Source organism: Caloenas nicobarica, chromosome 2 (assembly GCF_036013445.1).
Source record: "Caloenas nicobarica isolate bCalNic1 chromosome 2, bCalNic1.hap1, whole genome shotgun sequence".
Classification (NCBI taxonomy): domain Eukaryota; kingdom Metazoa; phylum Chordata; class Aves; order Columbiformes; family Columbidae; genus Caloenas; species Caloenas nicobarica.
Window position 1 is genome coordinate 143,596,507 of NC_088246.1, and position 19,938 is coordinate 143,616,444.

At 37.2% G+C, this 19,938-nt stretch overlaps 1 protein-coding gene across 10 annotated transcripts in view; it reads right to left on the minus strand.

Annotated features, from left to right (window-relative positions):
• The window catches only part of UBR5 (ubiquitin protein ligase E3 component n-recognin 5), an 85,408-nt gene that overhangs the window by 18,585 nt on the left and 46,885 nt on the right, over window positions 1-19,938 (minus strand). For 5 of the 10 annotated variants that reach the window (XM_065627165.1, XM_065627158.1, XM_065627159.1 and 2 more), the window contains 24 exons: window positions 18,863-19,006; window positions 18,655-18,766; window positions 18,290-18,444; window positions 17,178-17,375; window positions 15,816-16,026; window positions 15,142-15,186; window positions 11,765-11,891; window positions 11,022-11,173; window positions 10,539-10,634; window positions 9,979-10,102; window positions 9,552-9,649; window positions 8,549-8,697; window positions 8,030-8,121; window positions 6,795-6,941; window positions 6,581-6,699; window positions 6,375-6,501; window positions 6,144-6,273; window positions 5,760-5,920; window positions 4,975-5,214; window positions 4,634-4,757; window positions 3,786-3,897; window positions 2,611-2,742; window positions 1,498-1,755; window positions 878-1,146 (listed from right to left, as the gene is read on the minus strand). In XM_065627165.1, the coding sequence (XP_065483237.1) occupies window positions 878-1,146; window positions 1,498-1,755; window positions 2,611-2,742; window positions 3,786-3,897; window positions 4,634-4,757; window positions 4,975-5,214; window positions 5,760-5,920; window positions 6,144-6,273; window positions 6,375-6,501; window positions 6,581-6,699; window positions 6,795-6,941; window positions 8,030-8,121; window positions 8,549-8,697; window positions 9,552-9,649; window positions 9,979-10,102; window positions 10,539-10,634; window positions 11,022-11,173; window positions 11,765-11,891; window positions 15,142-15,186; window positions 15,816-16,026; window positions 17,178-17,375; window positions 18,290-18,444; window positions 18,655-18,766; window positions 18,863-19,006 (3,522 nt within the window). The remainder of the gene's footprint in view (window positions 1-877; window positions 1,147-1,497; window positions 1,756-2,610; window positions 2,743-3,785; window positions 3,898-4,633; window positions 4,758-4,974; window positions 5,215-5,759; window positions 5,921-6,143; window positions 6,274-6,374; window positions 6,502-6,580; window positions 6,700-6,794; window positions 6,942-8,029; window positions 8,122-8,548; window positions 8,698-9,551; window positions 9,650-9,978; window positions 10,103-10,538; window positions 10,635-11,021; window positions 11,174-11,764; window positions 11,892-15,141; window positions 15,187-15,815; window positions 16,027-17,177; window positions 17,376-18,289; window positions 18,445-18,654; window positions 18,767-18,862; window positions 19,007-19,938) is intronic. The other 5 variants (XM_065627163.1, XM_065627162.1, XM_065627160.1 and 2 more) reach the window with 3 other exon arrangements.

Here is a 19,938-nt window from a genome sequence, read left to right on the forward strand (position 1 = left end):
TTTATCTCATTTTATTATTTAGCCTTTACTAACTTTTTTCTTCTATAGACTCAACAGTTCAAGTCAAAAAGAACAGAATCACAGAATGTCCTGAGTTTGAAGGGACCCACAAGGATCATCGAGTCCAACTCCTGTCCCTGCATGTGACAACCCCACAGTTCACACCATGTGTCTGAGGGCATTGTCCTGTCTCTTCTTGAACACTGTCAGGCTTGGGGCCGTGACACCTCTGTGGGGAAAAAGGGCAAAAGATCTCTAGTAGTGATCACCAGTATCTCCAAAGCAGTTGATACTAATTTAAGTATTAATCAGATACCAGTCAGACTTGGTTGAAAAAAATAATCAACTGAAATTCACTTTTAAAAACAACATATGAAATATGATGAATTTAATGGAATTAGTAATTACAGCTACTTCAGCCTACACTACCTCTCTTATGAGGAGAGGCTGAGAGAGCCGGGACAGTTTAGACTCAAAAAGAGACTCAGGAAGATCTTATTAGTGTGTATAAATACAAAAAGGTATAAAGTATAGAGCGCCAGACTGTTCTCGGTGATATCCAGTGACGGACAAGAGGCAATAGGCACAAATTAAAATACATTGAAAGTCCATTTAAACTCAAGAAAATGAAATTTTACTATCACAGTTGTCAAACACTTAACAGATTGCTCAGGGCAGTTGTGGAGTCTCCATCCTTGGAGATATTCAAAACCTAACTGGACACTGTCCTGAGCAGCCTTCTCCAGTTGACCCTGCAAGGAATTTGGACTAGACAATCTTCAGAGGTCACTTTCAACCTCAACAATTCTGTGATTTTACCTAAAAAACCCAACTGTATTGAAATTATGTTTCTCTATGGAGATTTGGATGTCCTTACCTGCAAGTTTACTGCATCTTGATAAGTCAGCTTCACAGCAGCTGGGATCTGGGAGTACACTAAGTGATTGTACTTGGGAATCAGCCCCATCAGATCAGATATCTGTCGTATCACGATACTGTATGCTCTTGCTAAACTGCTTGCAGATGTTAAATAGCTGCTCGCGTTGCTGGCTTCAAGCGCTGCAGCTGCTGCTGCGGCGCTCGTACTGATGGTACCGCTCCGACGTAGGTTTGATGGATCAATGTAAATCAAGCCTGCTGAACTTGCTAAACAAAAGAGAAGGTATGATAATGAATTTATTTAATCCTTGCTGCATATTTTTTATGTTGACTGATATAGTTAACATTTCTAGAAATAAACTTGAAAATATTACTGACATCACAACTGTAACTAGCAAAAAATTACTGGCAGTAAGCATATTCGTATCTTCTTAAGAGCGAGAACAGATCCTTCCTTTTTTAAAATTTAAAACCAGAACTGGAACAGTCAAGATAGGACAGCAGTGTCCTTCTAAGACAAACACATAAAATTTCATCCTTAAGAGACCAAATAAACACAGAGGGAGAAACAAAGCCAGAGCTAACTGACATTCACGCGTGCGTTTTACTCAGACTTGCCTGCTGGGGCTGACGTACTAGAAGGAGCAGTGCTGGTAGTCCTCTGATTTTGAGTATTCCGTACAGCCCATTGCATGGAACGGGGAGCCTGGGCAGCACCATTGGCATGTGAGCTATTTGTGGTTCGTTCCAGAGGCTCATCAAGCATGAAGGTCTCCTGCTCTATGTCATCACTCTGACTGCTGCTGCTGTCGGAGTCACTGGAATCATTTGATTGAGAGTCGTCTTCAGAAAAAAATGCTGGAACACTGCTAGCTCCTATTGAGGAAAATAAGCAACAAACAGTAACTGAGAATTGCATTGTGTGTATGTATACATGTATCACCTCAGTGTTGTAACCTTTTTCCATGAGAAGAAACTACATGTACTAAAAAAAATTCAAGTACCACTGCTGAAAATCTTTTATAAATTATCCTTATAACATACTGCTAATTTTCCACAGGTTTCACAAAAACGCAGTAAGATTAATTACATTTCAGAAGATAAATTAAGAAATAATTTGATTTTAAAATTTTCCACTGATTCTGCCCCCAGGCAAAGAGTTCTAAAAATTAAGCTTCCAAACCGGACCACAGGGCAGCTGCTTTCAAAGTCTTAAAATGATTTGTCAGGTTTTGTGTTTTAAACCATATCAAACTTTTATATTAAAAATGAATGAAAACACTTCACTTCACAAGAGTGCAGAAGCTCCACAAGAGCACATCTCCTTGTCCAAAAAGTCTGTGTAGTACCTTACAATTAGAGGCAAAGGAAAAGCAAAGGAAAAACAAGAAATGCAGGGAAGGTGGAGACAGGAGGGAAGCAGCTGGATGAAGAGGAAAAAAAAAAAAAAAAGGAAAATAAGATTACAAGGAAACCTATTTGTTAAAATGTCATAACCAGGTAAGCCTTGTTCTGTCCAATCTAGTTGGGAAGCAAGGTTCTCCAGTATACCTCTGGAGTGCTGGATACAGTCCAGATCCAAAGGCAAAGAATAGTATTTTTTTTAGATGAAGCCAGTTCTGCCCTAGTTAAAGCCATAGTCAATCACTAACACATTTCTTTTCCCTGTACAACTTCGTCCTAATATCTAAATTTAAACAGCTAGACTAAATACAAGATCAAGTGGCATACCTGCTTCTGACCCGGCAGTTGCTGCAGTGACGACACTTCTGCGCCCGCTAGCATTGTCCTGATTACTGTGGTTGCTCTCACTGTCACTTTCTGTTTCAGCAGCAGCTAGCAAATCCAACTCCATATCGCTGCCTATAAAAACAACATAAAAAACATCTCATGTTTAGAAATAAAAAAACCAGAATGACTGCTGTGACTCACGTAAGACACATTAATCAAAACTCAGAGCCTCTGACTATAGCAAAAGGTTCATGGATATGCAGAGAGAGGTCATAAAGGCAGTGGAAATATGCACCAATACTTGGAACATATTTTCTTATTTTCCAGCAATTAGCAACCCCTGGCCCTCTCTCTCTGTACTGCACGTACACATTCAACACACACACTGAAAATTAAGACTTCAAGGATTCAGTACTAGTTACTCAAGACAAAAGATTCCAGAACTCTTCATGCACAGGTATTAGGACAATTAACCATATGCTGTATCAAGTGAGTTCTAACGAATACCTGAAAACTAAAAAAAAAAAAAAAAAATCTAATTAAAAAATAAAAGTTCTATTCAAGCTTAAGTTTTGAGAAATAAATGTTCTGAATACTCAATAAATGAATATACAAATTTCCTGTACTGAAAATGGGTTGGCTGGAAATGCAACGCATAGTCAGAAAGAGAATAAGCTATTTGTTTGTTTAAATCATAGCTTTGGCCCATCTAATCCCAAACTAATACAAGACAAGTCATATTAACGGCAAGAAATTTTCATACATAATGGACTCATTTTGTCTACAAAATACTGAACTGTAATTTAATAGGTATTGTTAACCAAGCATATAACAACATTTGGGTTTGTGGTTGGTTGTTGTTTTATATGTGGTGGGGTTTTTTTGTTTTGTGGGGTTTTTTGCTTGGTTGTTTTTTTGTTTGTTTAATTATTTGGTACCTTAATATCTTCTACTTGTGCAGAAAGAGAAAAATAAGAATGTTCATGTACTTGTTTGCTACAAGTTATCTATAATTGTACCATGTCCTTTTGTAAGATGTGTAGTCTGAAACTCTTTGATTCTCTCTACTCATGCAAGTCTCGAAATCATCATTGGTGACTCCAAAGATGCCTTTTGTTTTTGATGCACAGTTTGTTAATCCAAGCAGTAATGTCCATGGTGTACATTACACATACCGTCTTCATCATGCTCGTCGTGCTGTCCTTCTGCTTCAGCATTTTCTTCACCGTGTTCTTCCTGTTCATCATGATGGTCTTCTTCACCAGCTACCCCCTCAACCACCTCCACCTCGAAAGAGTAATACAATTTTCTGATAGAATATCTTCTACATCAGAGATAATCTACATATTTTTAAAAACTCAGTGCAAAATTTGATTTTAAAACTATGAAACAAAAACACACATGTAAGAAAGATGACCTCACAACTGAATTGATATGAACAGAAAATAAATTTAAAGCCATAGCAGTTGTACATGATTGTATAGTCCACAGTCTTGTGGAAGAAAAATCAGGCCCACAAATAAAATACAGCCTTGGACATTAGATTTTGATGCTGCAAGGGTAACAACTGGCTACAAAACCAGGAATTAGTTTCTAAATATTGAAGAGCTAACATTGCAGTAAAAGACTCTAGTTCTCTAATAGAACCTACATCATAGCACCCATGTGCTGAAAGACTTAAGTAGTGTTTTAACAGTAAGGTATAATATAGCATAAGATTATATATAAAGGAAATTACAGATGTACTTATTAGTATTCTAAATCATACTGTAATTCCATCAAATGCAAGGCACTTAGCACACTCTGAAATGACTAAATATCACTGAATAAAAAACAATAATTACAAAGCTCTGTTAAAACGAAGTCCTTATGGCACAGTAGGACTTCACAAAATACTACGCAATGTCTTCTGCAAATCAGAGGTCTTGATGCATGGATTTCTGCTTCAGATATTAAACCGCATGCTAACGCATCAGGTACCATCCTGAGAAGAAAAAAAAAGTACAAAAAAGAGAAAACTGACCTCTTCCACATCTGCTGAAACAATATCGTCTTGTTCTTCGTCCCTGCCACGAACTGGCTGTGACTGGCTGATCCGTCTTTGCTGAGGATTCCTTATGATGTAGGATGACTGAGATTGACTAGAACTTTAAAAAAAAGAAAAAAAGTGGATTTGGACCTCTGAACATGATCGAACCTAAATTATTATAGAAATTTGTCAGGAGGCAAATGCTTCCAAAATGCTTGGCCAGAATAAGAAGCCTCACCATACTTCTGTTAATGGAAAGGTAACAAAAAAACAAACCAAAACCACCTTTAAGGAGTCTTTGAAAAGAACGAGTAGAGAGATTTAGCAAATTTTACCTGCTAGACTGGTCAGACGATGGTCTGGGTGGCAGAGGCTCCACAGAAAACAGTTCTTCACTTCCCTGCATGGCATCTATACTTGTGCTAGCAAGAGTAAAGGGTGCTGTAGGACGTGCAATTCCCATCCTGACTGGAATAATGAGAGATTCTGCTACATTGCACAACTCTTCAACAGCATAGGGCAATAATGCCTGGAATACACGTTTACATTTTCCAATTGGCTGCGGAATGAAATTGCTACAGGAAAAAAATATTAAGAAAAAAAAGGTCAAATATGTATTTTTTTTACAAAAAGCTTTATGGCAATATATATTCTTTTTCAAAAAGTCAGGACAATTATCCTTAACAGATACAGGCATTTGAGCGTGTATAGTAACAATATGCACAGCTATTCAAGTCAGTTAACAACATTTATCATTTAATAATTCCAGTCTAAGGCTGGATATCTAAATCTACTACTGGCAAACAACCACAGATTGTAATTTTGATTAGCATGTTAAAAAACTCTCCTTCCAAAAATCCTAACATTTTAAACAGAAAAGTTCAGTATGAACATGTAAGTTTAGTAAGGGTTGTATTAAAAAAACTACATGATATACCAGCAGCTATTGTGCAATCTTGAAGTTTGCATCTTTGCACACAATGCTGCCTACGGACTGCAAATTGATTCAGATGTTTCTGCCTATTGTTGATTTGTATCAATTAATTTATTAAGAGAATAAAGATTTAAATTTAAAAACCAAAACCACTACAACCAAAACACACCCACCCCCACCACTCACTTTTTCTTTTTGGAGGAAGCCATTTCCACACTAAGAATGACAAACACTCTTGCCACAGAACGCAGGAATCTCATTGTGACAGCAATAGCTTCTTCTCTGCGTCCTGGAGTGTACTTGTTTTGTAATTCCTTTACCAGAGTACCCAGCAAAGTATCTAAGAGCTGTAGAAACAGGTCATTACAACCCAATAATGGTGTATAATTTAGAAGCATGAAACAAGACAGATTAAGATTCAAAGGGAGACCATGGTCATAACAGTATAAATTCACAAAACTACAACTAATTCGAAGTTATTTTCAAATTAGTCTCCAAGCGTATCAATTGAGATATGCTACAATATCACATTATTCAGAAAATCTATGTAAAACACAACTGAGTGCTCACCAAAATGTCTGCTGTACACTTGACAATAAGGCAGTGTGTAAAACAGTCCAGGCGAATAGTTCCACTTTGCTGATTAAGATAAACTTGTTCTTCAGGCAGAAGATGACCTATCCTACTGCTTGCACTAAGACTTGGAAAAAACAAAAAAGAAAGGAAATAAATTTTATTTAAGTCAGCAGGTCTCAAATATCAGATCAAATTTTACATTGACAACTATTTGTAAATACACACGGGTCTTTATTTTCTTGGGAGCCAAACATGATCATGGACTTCAGTGCATTCCAGTCTTGCAAAACACGTTCCAAAGCAAGCTGGGCAAATCGAGGAGGTTCTAAATCATGATCAGGCATATCAGAATCTGAAGAGACAAAAAGCAACATAAGAGAGAGATACCAAAATATGGAATTTGCTATTTATTTCACTGTAATAGCTCTTACCTTCAGGATTTGCGGTTTTACGATTACGATCTTCCCTAATTCTAGGTGGCCTGTACTGGCAGTGTTCCACAGTTTGCCTTGCAACTGTCTGCACTAAAAACAGCAGAAGATGTTCTCCCCTGCAATGAAAAATTGATTAGTGGACATATGATGCACCACACATTCAAAAATAATATAAATTATTCTGCCCTAGTCATTGTAAATAAGAACTTGCCTGCTATTTGGCATGGTAACAAGATTAGTGGTAGTAAGCAGGCGGTAAAGAAGATCAAGGCGAGCAGATTTTTGTCCAGCAATTAGTGTTTTACATTTGCACTTCTCCCAGCAATCGCAGTAGGCTGTTGGAGATGTTCGTTTGAGCCTAGAAGAAACATAAATGGTGAGATGCACCACTGATCAGTAATACACCAAGTATTTCCTACACAGGCTGAGGGTGTTTGGGTACACAATCAGATTCCTGCTACATTCCTGTTTATTATAGCAGCAAGATGTCAAAACCTAGCTTAAAAAAAGAAATGCAGAGTTTGTATGTGGCAACACTTGGTGTTTGCTATTCTTGTTTCCTACTCTTGTTTTAAGAGGGCAGTTTCACTACAGAGCAGGGGTGTCAAACTCATAATAAATGTAGGAGTAGTTACATTTATACAGTCCTAAAATTACATTTGGCCCTTTGAAAGCAACCGTGAGGCTGATGTGGGCCCCAGTGAAAATGAGTTCGACGCCCCTGCTGTAGAGCTTTTGATAGTGCCTTAGTAAAACTCACCCAAGACCATTCATTCTTCCCCAAAATAGCCTCCAGCCAAGAAAGTAAAGTTGGAAATCCTTACAATAAGCAGTAAAATCTCAGCAATAGTTACAATGCTGAGAATATCTTTATAGTTGTGTCTGTTAGCTTCTTATGGCTAGGGTATTAATGCTGTAACATTCACACCCTCTAACAGTGGCACAAAACATCTGCAGCTTCAAAGCTTTTGCCATATTGATCAGATACATCATGAGTGTTCATTTGACTGCTGGCTCACTTCTCCCTTTATTACAGTTGATCTTAAGAGATTAATATGCTATGCTTCTTTCAGAAAAGTTTACAAGAATGGTCTGTCATCAGGATTCACTGTCTTCAGCAGACTCCTGGAGCCACCCAAAATGAAAACATAGTATTATTTAGATATCTTATTCCTAGAACATTAAGCATTTTGAGGGTAGTTGACTTACTCATTTACTCTAACTTCTACAAAGTGAAAAGTACAAGACTGCTTCAGGTTACGCTTCCAACTCTGACCCATAAAATAAATATTACATAGCAAAAGGAAAAGAAGATATTTTAAATATTTTATTAATCTACTGCTCTCTAATAGCTGAACACTTCAACCAAGGAAAAAGCCTATTAACTATCAGTAAATAAATGAAACCACAAAATATTAATTATAAGAAACAGAACACAATACTTACTTGCAGTCATGTCCTTTGTGACAGACCCTTGCACATTCTGTACAACAACAAAGAGATTCCAATAGGCCACATGTTCGGCATTCAAATATATCCTAAAAAAATTACCAAAAATATTATAAATAGTTTTCTCCCTACAGTGCTTGCAATCTCACAGCATTACAGGTTATAATAAAATTACACTTGTTCAAACTGATACCTTCACTTAGAAGAAAGTCAATTCTAGAAAGTGAAAATTTGTTGTTATTTAGAATACTCAGTGTTTTCAAAGAGCTGTTTCCATCAAAATTTTTGCCAAAGCTAGCCAGAGGGGAAAAGCCACACTCATAAACAGCCATATTCTGACCAGCACAGCCAGCTTTGAGAGTACAAAGCAATTATGGGAGGCAATAGCTACACCAGACTTAAAAGTTACAGTAATTAAAACAATGCAACATTAATAAAAATTAGATTAGTAGACTAACACAACACACAGTTGAAACACACTATTATTTACTTGAAAAAAAAAAAAAGGCGCCTTACTTGGTTAATATGTTCTGCACCAGTCCACGTAAAACTGCATGTGTCATTACAACACAGAACATACAATGGAGAGTCATCTGGATTTGTACCAGAAGGACAAACCATTCCCATAAACACATCATCTTCTTTTTCACTTGAAGTTGCTTCAGCTAAAAGAATAGAATACCAGTGTTTAAAAAAAAAAAACCCAAAATAACAAAAACCACCAACAGAAACCATACTTGACAGATGTCTGCCATTACGAAATCCCATACAGGCTTAGAAGTTTGAATAAAATCTCCGTCACAGTTTTTTGTGAAAGCTTTCTGCTTGTCACATTACAGGTATTTCTGCAAATTCCTGACTGAAAAACACAATCACCAACTCTTTCGCAGTTTTAAATTCAGTGATATTCTAATCAACTCAGTGAATCACCATTTTGATGGATTAAAAAATAACTTACGGGCACTATTCTTATAAGAAATACACACAGTCCTACAGACCTTGTTAGATCACAGTTCTAATCATCTTAAGTTTCTCCCTAAGTTCAACTTCACGTATTTCTTCTGAACAAATACCAACATCAAAAGAGAGTCTCAAAACGTGTTTGTTTAGAAGTCTTTTCAGGAACAGGTTCTAGCTTGGCATACTGCTCTATCAGATCTTTTTTTGCCAATTCAAAGAAGTTCCAGGTGATACCTTTGTTCTACTGAAAAATGGTACCTTTATCCACTGATGTTTGTAAAGCAATGAAACACTGAAAAGACTATAAAGAACACAAAAATAGTAATATTCATAGAAATCTATCATAATATACACACTACAAAAGAGGCAGATACTCCATAATAGCAAATTTTCCAAAATATGCAGCAACACAGTGTTTTGGAAAGAGGTGTTTATCACCATCACTAGTTGCTCAAGCACATAATTTCACACAAAGAAGCAGCGCTGTCAATAACGAATCTCCACACATGCCAAACTTTAGGAGGAAGCCACACGCTAATAATTCGTGAAACTGGTGTACCTTTAGCAATTTTCTGTGCAGTTTCTAGAATTGTAATTGCAGCAGGATATGCCCGGCCACTAACTGCCGACATAAACGGTGTCATGCCTCTTGCATCCCTATGGATAAAAACGACAGACAAGTCAAAACACACTGAAAGTTTTTGTTATAAACAGGAGAGGTAGGAAACAGATAGATGAAAACTTAGCATTGCTAATCCTGTGCAAACAGAAAAACCATGGTGTGAATAAACATTCTTATGTGTTTTACGTCTGTGAATTAGACCCAACTTTAAGGGATGGCAGGATGCAAACGCAGCCATTATTCTAACATTTTCCATTTTAACTAATGTGCCTTCAAATAACCTTTTTAAAAAGGCTTCTGTGTAATAAAATTCAGGTGATAAAACATTACAAAGGATAGTGAGAATTCATATGAAAATCCTTACTTGGCTGACAGCAATTCTCGAAGATAAGGTTGTAAAACAACACTATCACATAGTAATTTCAGTATGAAATGAGCATTTGCCTTCCGATCCTTTGATTCCACTACAGATGGTTCAGTAGAAGGACCTGTAATGAGAAAAAAAAAATTGCAGAGAAACTGTTTTTCCTCAAAAAATGACTACCTATTAAAAGCAAGTAATTCAGTGTTTCACTGGGGTGATTAATCAGTAGCTTGACTATTCAAGGTTTGCCATTTTCAGCAACATTTCACTGAAGTACTGTAAATTTCATTTGCAGATCATATTCTGAAACAGAGATGGCAATCCCAATTTCATACTGATTACCATATTTTACATATTTGTTGTTCCCCAGGTAAAAATAGTTTTTATATAAAACACAGCATGAGGCTTCATGTACTTTCTGCACACTTGTGAAGTTCTGCTTCAAGCCAATCTTCATCTGATAAGAGGCATTTTCATATGCAGAAAGTCCGTGCAAGCAAAGACAGCTTTTGAGATCATTCTCCTTCTAAAACATAATCAGAGAAGCCGTATGTCCTCACCTGGTATCGTGGAGGTGCTAGGTCCTTGGCTGGTGCCAGTCGCTGCTGTGGTAAGAGATCCCACAGCGGGGGCCAGGATAAAATCAATGTCACCATCTTTCAGTAAACAGAACAGCAGGATGTATATCAATACATAAAAACATCCCTAACAATATGCGCTTTCTGCAATGTCTAACACACTGCAGGTTGTCTGTATTTCATTGGTACTGTTTCCTACAAACGGCAACATTCCTAGATTAGTAACATAACTCGACTTTACAAAACACACTTTAGAGAAGTTTGACCCCAGTGTTAGAAAGATACATACTGGATTTAAAAATAGCTTTTAAGTCTTCAGTAAACTCATAAAGCATGTCTTGCTACCTCAATGACAATAGGTATTTTAATCTCACACTGAAATTTAAGTGATTCACCTTAAAAGCCATTGATTCCTTTATTAAATCTCTCATTCTAGAGTTTAACATGATACATGAGCAGACTTACCCGGATCCATTGCTGGAGGATCTGGAACCCAGCTGGGAGGAGCTATTGGTGGAGAAACCGGGTCCTGATGATCACTTGATGAAGCACCAGCTTCATGTCTGCCCAATCCAGCAGCTCTCAAGGATCTCCTCATCATTTCCCTTAATCGCAAACTGAATACAAAAACAACATAAAAATACTATCTCGTTTTCATCTATAATAAGAACACTGAAAAAAGGAAAACAAACTCTTCTTATCTCAACTTTTCTTCAGCATGGAAAAGAATAAGCAAAGAGGTATTTTTCATTCCTGTATTCCATTTTGTTGCAAGAGAAAATAACGGCCTTGGTAGAAGAGTCAGCCAGCAACATATCAAGACACATTTGAGCCCAGAACACACCTCTAGTCACCATGGCATCACCTCTTGCAGGGAGGAGCAGCTGATGGGCATTATTACCACTATCTGACATTCCTTTTACCCCAGAAGGAAGAGCATTTCCACTTTACGACTGAGAAGGCAATGTCCCAGCTCCAGAAAACAGAATGTAGTTTAGAAATATCCCACTATCAGCTCTCATACTAGAAAACACTTCAAAAAAAACCTACTAGAGCTCTAGTTTGGTGCTTGAAGAAGTGAAATCTGACCTTAATCTAGCAATAGAGCCCATTCTTAAACTAGAATGAAGGAAAGAAACAATAAGAGATTGGTAATTCATAGGGAAACTGGCACACAGAAAACAACGAGAAAGCATTAGTCATTTTACCTTCTGCTGCTTGAAGATCCTGCCCGGTTTCCTGGACCATTACTTGACACAACGGAGATTGCGTTTGCAATAGCTTCCACAGCTGAAAGCCTTTCAGCAAATGTATTCCTCTCAGAGCGCTCTGCTTCTGAAAAATTAAGAAAAACATTAGTGGCAAAATTTCACTTGGGAAAATTATAAAGGAAGGAGTATAAAGAATGAAATGTCAGTAATCATGAAACGTTCCCAGCAATTTTTTTTTTTTTTTTTTTTTTAATTTTTTTAAGATTTAGAGGGACAGAGTAGGTTCACATACAAATTTTTTTTTTGGATGAGCTTAACCATGATTCTGACTGGGTTTCCATCAAGGAAAGAAATTCAAGGCACCCAAACTCCAGAACAAGCTTTCAGTTTTCACTGTCATCAAGAGACAAGGATCTACACATAGCTGATTCCAGGCACTTGCTGAGTCAAGGCTTCAAAAGTAATGACAACCAAAAAACCCCCAGACCACCACAAAAAAACCAAACCAAACCACACACACATCGCACTTCACAATGAGTGGCTATGAACAACAATGCAAAGTTGTGGGCTTGTAAGATACACAATCTACATATGAGCATGCTTAGGAAAACTGTGTTATGAGTATAATAAGGTGGCACAATCAGTTCACATCAGAAGAAAGAGCATTTCTTTTAACATTTGAAACCCTAAGCACCATAACAGCTAAAGGTCCTAGTCACAATGAGTGCCAAATCGTGCCAAGTGCTATACAGAATATAAAGAAATGCCTAGTTGTACGGTTTCAGTACAACCTGAAGCAGACACCCAAATCAAAGACCTAATTTATTTATCTGCAAGATAAATGCATAGATTAAGCATCAGTCAGTTGTGCAAGGTTTGCACAGAGTAACAGTCATTGCTTCTTTAGGAGAACGTATAGCCACTACACAGCAAATTATGAATCACTAAAGCCAGGGATCCAAAAAGAACTGAAAGAAAATTCACTTTCAGCATGATACAGGTCAGGAGAGGGGCAATCTTCCTTTCAAAAGTTAATGATAATTTTTGGTACAAAATAGAAGGAAAATGTATATATCTGAAAGAAGAAAAAAATTCCTTAAATGACTCCACTTATTCTTTCTGGACACGTCTCAAGGTTGCTATGGCTAGTGCTCACTTCATCTTTAAAGGCTTTTCAAACTGACAGTCACCATCTTCTGTACTCAGATTTTCTCCACCGACAGTACTAAGACCAGGATAATTTGCCTCTCCCACCCAAACAGGAATGTACCTATTAATACCTTTGAGTTGATAGAATAAGGTAATTTGACAGTGCTTGTCAGCTTTTACAGCATGTTTATTCTTTAGATCCTTCTATTCATCACCACCTGAAGCAGCAGAGATCTTAGATTTTGCTTGTTCTCAAGCATGTGCAGGTTTCTTAGACAAAAATCACCTACTACCCACAACAGGTGACTATCAAGCACTCAGCATAATATTACTCTTATGCTCCCTAGTTCTGTACTAGTCGACCTGTAGCTCTAAATGAGTTGCCGTTCTATCTGTGTCATATTGCTTTCTAAGATCCACTAGTTCTCTTAACTCATGACCCATCTCACTGTACTTCTGGACTCCTTACAGGGGGTCACAGCTCTCTGAGAGTGATCCTTCAAGCAACACAACTGTTCTCTGCAATGGAAAGATTTCACCTATTCTTGGTCCCACACTAAACTGCAACTGAATTTAGCTGTTCCACTTCTGAAATTAGTATTCATTTTTGGAGACCCATCAGCTGTAAATGCCATGGCTCTAAGGATAATTTGCTGTTCTGTTGTCTCATGAAATCTGTCTCAATTATCCAGAAAAATCTCAATTTGTAGGTAAAGTTCAGTAAAGTTATCTGAAATTTAGCATCATAACTCTTTAACTCTGACATTTTTTTGGACCTGTCTTTTCCAAGATCCTTTCTATTGGCAAGATGGAGGAGATACCAAATCACAGAGAAACAGAGCAGCCTTCCCCCAGCTCTGCAGGTCTGGGGCCACTTTTCCTGCAACTCCTTTCTCCAATGCTGCAGGAGCTATGGCAAAACTAGGGACAGGATCAGAGAACAAAATCAACTTAGCCCTGCCCTCAATATTCCCTTTCCAGCACTTAAGGAAGAATCCATACGAAGCAGAGTGAAGGATCTCAGGCAGGGACTAGCTCAGAAGTGACAGTATGTTCTGTAAGTGTTAAGGAACATCACATTTGGAGTCTGGAATTGAAGCCTTTACTCCTAAATCAAACATCTCTTACAGTTTAACAGATAACTGTATAACTTACAGACAGTAACATTAGTCTCCACTGACCTCCAGATGATACACAGAAAATATGCTTGTCCTAATTTCCATTGCTAACAGTTAAAGTGGAAGGTGACTATAATTTGGACCTAAGGATATGAATCCCTTTAAAGACAATTTTTGTGAGGTGAAAGAGAGAGGCAGAGGGGTGTTAAAAGTATCAGGTTCACATTTTTCATTTTTCAGAAAGTTAAATTATATCCAAGGTTGCAAAGACAAGCACTCAAATTAGTAAAAGTCAGATTACGTTTGCCCATGCATCCTTACTTCAGCTTCCTTGTGTGCTTATTGTAAAACAATCTTCAGTTACACAGTAGGATTTTGTTCATTTGTTTTGGGTGGGTTTTTTTGGTTAGGGTTTTTTCTTCCCCCCCAACAAGACCCCTGCCTCAATCAGTGCACAGGATGGACGACACACTGAAGATGAAGGGTTGTACAATGAGCAAGCTGTTTATGCCTTGTTTGCTGCAAAATTTGGAAGGTGTGTAGTAAGGTAGCAACAGCTTGACAAGGAGAGGAGAAAGCATTGTCCTGTGGTAAATGCCACCCGATATCACTTTGGAGAACTGGAACTTATTTCTGCCACATCTAACAGCACACAGAACTTTGTGAAACAGGTTTTTACAGATGATCGTGAAACATTTTACTCATTTCTGGACACCAAAAGGTGTCTGACTCACAGAAATAATTAACATTCACAGAACAGCTCTGAAATAAAGCGTTTTGAAGTAACATCTACTCAAAAAATGAGATCAGGCCCTACACTTCTCAAACAGAACCCTCAAAACTAGTTAATAGCTTTGAATACAGAAAAACTTCAAGCTGTACCACCTTCAAGAGATGAGGAAGCTGCAGCATTACCCTCATTTTATAAATAGGGATATGTGAAACAATTACGGTCTATAGACGACTAAACTTCAATGACAGCACCATACAAAAGTCCCACAAGGAAGTTCATTCATTATTCAGTGCAGGGTTTGTATGGTGTGCAGTAAGTAAGGAATGGGGCCACACACTGAATGATGAGGATAAAAAGAAATATTGAATAGCTACCCATTCGGTGAGCACCGTCCATCTTGTGCACTGAATGAGGTAGTCCTGTGGAAAAAATAGTATGACGGTGTAATTAAAGACCATTTCACAATGCATACCCATGCATAGCACATGGGTAAACTTAATTCTGGCATTTCCTAATTTTTGAGTGCTTGACTTAGCAACCTTGTTCTGCTAACATAGTTTTTACATAATGGTATTTAATTGACATTTTTAAATGGTGTCAGTAACTGGCATTAAGAGAAAGTCATTCTTTCACATTTCTTAATACATGTCGACTGCAAGTAGCACTTCTTATTGGAGGAATTAACATACACTATAACACTTGAAAAATATTAAATACCATTTACCTTAAAAGTTTACTAGTGATATAATGGGGATACTAGTGATATAAAGGCGGAAAACTACTGGTTTTAATCTAAAATTAATACGTGGCTGTGAAAAGTTTGTCTTTTACAATCAATAAAAACAGCTTAGTATTCTTAACTATCGAATTCTTATAAAACTTCATAAGAGTAATAAAAATGTCTCAGCACCTTTGAAAGGCTAGCACACATTTAGGTGCTAAATTTTGACATAACCATATAGGAAGAATGCAGCCTTTATTTCAAACACTCTTGAAAACACATAAAAACTTTATTTTCAAATGATTTTCATGATATTGTTGAGCTCACCCTCTTCCTCTTTAGTTTCTTTGTTGCTGGTTGGAAAGCACACAGAAACACAAGCATGCAGAATATTACGGTTTCCGTCACATCTATGGCCAAGGAACGTCTGCAGCATTTGTGGATTCTGATCCAAGACAACTGCTTGTTCAAGATTCATCAGGTACTGTCTGCAAGCCTCATAGTCACATCGGAGAATGTGCTGCATTAAAGTTTGTTTCTGTACTCAAAAGAATAAAATATTTTAACAATTTAAAATACATAATGCAGACATACAATTTTCCTAAGTACTTCTAGTTTTCCTTTTTTGAAATTAATGGCAAGGTCTAAATCTAGTATATTCACTGGAAGTCAGTGCAGGAACTGTTGAGAATACACATCACCTCAACTATAGCACTGGTTTTTAACAGAAAACAGTACACGTTCAGGCACAGGCAAGTTAAAAGTCAGGCTTAAGCAGTGGAAGCTACCAGGCTCACTAAAGTATGCCTTTGGCTTCACAGCTGGGTTCTTAACATAGATCAAATCTATTTCATGGCTCCATGTAACATGGGAAACATGGTACAACTGAAAAATCTAAGGTGTTTACATTAAGTAGCTCTTACATATTCATCTTAAACAAGTGATACATAGGCTGAGAAGTGAACAAATTGAAGCTGTTCAAGGTCTGGGAGGCTCACTCCATATGTAACAAGCTTTTCCACAGTGGTTGAATACTCCTCTGAGAAAGCAATCTTGGTCTAACAGGTACACAATACCTCCTGGTGGCAGCATAGCACACAGCAGATCTAACTAAACTGCACCAAATCACTGACAAGTTTCTACGAGCAGGATATAAAAATTCACAGCAGAACAACTCATACGGCACCACATATGACTACAGAACTCTACAAAAAAACAAAACAAAAAACCCATTTCGCTTGACTCTCAGGATTTCCTAATATATGGTCCATATGTAAGGTAAAAAAAAAGTGGTAAGTAAAAGCAGTTCAAAAAAGTTCAAAAAAAAAAGTACTGCATTCAGAAGAAACATGTTGGATCCCTCAGAAAAACTGTGCACCCATAAAACAAATAAAATTGTGTATTGGTAGTATACATAAAAAGGTAACCATTTTAAAAGTAACGCCTACAAAAAATACTATTAGTTAAAAGCCTGATACAGAAGTCATGTACTCCCAAAACAGAACTTTCATTTTACTACATAAATGTGTTTGTTCTTCCACGTTTCTAAGGGAATCTTCTGCTGAAATTAGTTTCTTTGAAACAGTGAAAATACAACTCCCTATCTAAACACAAAGCTGCTTTAAGAGTAACTTTATAAAAGCAAAAGGAAAAAAAGCACATAGTTCTGCAGTAAAGGAAATAATTTACCTCAACAGCCATAATGATAATAGCAGCTTTCTTTTTGATGGTCGAGTTAGCAGGAAGATTTGTTAAGGAATGAACGCCCATTCCAAGACTACTAATAGGTGGAAGATCAAGCCAGTCAGGGTCTCGTATCCCACCCATACAATCTTTTGCCATTGGATAGATTGTACCGTTTCCATCTCTAAGAATAATAGGAGATTCCTATATTTGGGAAAAAAAGTTTTAACGTTAAGTATCCACAATTTATAAATATTATCCTTCCCAAAAGGGAAGTTCCCAGTTCTGTTTGACTGACAATGAGAACAGTTTACCTAAAATTCTCATTTACGCCATTGTCTCTTACCATTACAAGTGGCACATCATATCAGATCCCCTTTCTCAAATGCCTGAAATGTGCTCAACATAGTAAATACTACTAAAAGTACCTTCTTTATGACATGCATTCATTACTAAACATACAGTACCTATACTTTTAGATTACTTAAATGCTCCAAAGAAAGTTAAATATATGGAAATGATACATACAAATTAAGTACTTTTACCAAAAATGTTTCCTTCAACTATCCTAAGCAAAGTATATTGTGTTTGTGGAAGTTACTAAAATGACTTTGTATTTTTCTCAGCTCTTCACATGGATGCCTGAACTATTGAGCTATGTAATCAGATAAAATAGGATACTTAACATTGGATAGTAGAAAGAGTTGCACAAAACCTTGATATATCATTTTTAGTAACAAATACAAGGTTTTTTTGTTAACCTTTCCATTTGTTCTCAAGAGTGGATTTTGACCTGACCCAATTTCAAAATATAGCTAGATAAGAAGTTTACACTAACACAGGAACTACTCGGTCAAGTTGGGTTTTTTTTCCCTTTTAATCTTTTATTCAAAGCAGAATTTGAGTAAGGTTATTAAAACTGCTTAAGTGACTTAGATTGCTATTCCCCTTGTGCCTTCAAAATATCAGTTGTAGCATCACATCTTTCATGACCCATTTGAAGAACTATTCTTTGCCAGTCTTTGGAAAAGCCTTACAAAAGGCTGTACCTTCCCATTCAAAGATGACAGAAGTGAAGTGCAGTGAGGATAAATGATTTGAAATACAAAACCACAAACCTGTCCAGCTGTGAAAATAGCGACACTTCTCTCATTCTGACCCAGGAAAGCAATGCTACTAGTAGGGAAGTTATTCTCCTGTTCAGCCTTTCCTGTGGCAAGGTCAAATATGCAGTATCGAACCCAGTTCCCAGTTTTCAGAACAGCATGCACTCCTTCAAAGATACACAAAGAAAAAAAGTTAGCGTCTTTTACTGATGAGATCCAGTAAAAGAACTCCTAGCTAATATACTTCTAAGGACTTACTAATAATATCAATGGAAACAACTGTTTATGTTAGGTTTGACAGTAGTTGTTTTCCACTAAGAAGAGAGACAGGTAATAAAGGATCCAATAGAGTATCTTACAGGGTAAGTCCTGCTTACCTTTTGAATCTACGTTTACTGCTAGGATCTCTGTTTTTTCAGGAATACACAGCTTTTTAGGTGTCCTTTGAAAACAGTCAGGAACCTTTGGAGTTCCACCAGTTTTTACAACCTGAAAACATAGGTAAAAATTTAAAGATGCAATTAAGCACACGGTGCTGACATTTCAAAATACTGTTTGTTTTCTCAATGTTTCACAAAGATGTACCTGCAATTCATCTATTCTGAGCAGCCTACAGTCTTGAAGAAGAGAAGAAGGATCTGGATCTGAATTAGAACTGCTCTGACAGTTTGCATTACTGGACGTGCCTGGAAATTTCACAGCAACGTAAGCACCATCCACTTTTAGCACCTACAAGCAGAAGACATCACAGTTTTACCAAAAGCTTTGCATAAAGACTGTTTAGGTCAATTTGCTTCAAAATAAACCAGACCATCAGGAAAAGAAAAATGGTTACAATGATCAGTGATAAAGTTCTACAGCTCTTGGTCATTAGCCTTGTTGTTTTGCTCAAATTACTGAGCTCTCAAAAACTTGGATTTCTTAATGACTTCATAGGCATCATGAAATAGATCAAAGGCCTCTCCACTTCAATATCCTACACCCAACAGGAACCAACACCAATTGACTAGAGAAGCTCCTGCTGATACTCCTCTGGTATCTTTCCAGGTTCCACCTACCAGAAACAGCAGGACAGCTTCATGTTTAATAACCTGGATAGACCTTTCCCTTATTAATTTGTCCAATCGCTTTTGGAAATAAACACTATTCTCATAGCAATGAGTTACAAACATGAGCTAACAATTCAACAAAAAACATCTATGCTGAGCCTCTTACTTCTTTAAGTGCCCATTAGCTCTTGTACTACAAGAAACAGGAAATCACTCTTTTAATCTTTACTCCTTTTTTTGGCCCCATCTAAAAATTTTTTAAGCCTCTGTTGCAGAGTTTTAGTGCTCATTCCCCAAGATGACTGTGCATAGTGAAAAAAGAAGTGTTGGTTTATGGGTCTATTACTTACTCCTTACACTCAATAATAAAGTTCTCCAGAGTCCCTTAGGACTGGAGGATACAGACAACTCTATCCAGACACACTTCATGCATCTGTGTCTTTCTCTGCCCCTCAAGGAAATGGAAGTTATTCAACCCCACACTAACACAGTCAGTCCTGAGACTGTAAGCCTCTCTAAAGAGTTGCTGCCATGCATATCTAATCAGAACTGTCAAAATAGGTTTCCTTGATATAGAAACATCTTATGCTATCACCAAATGGCAGGGCCCTT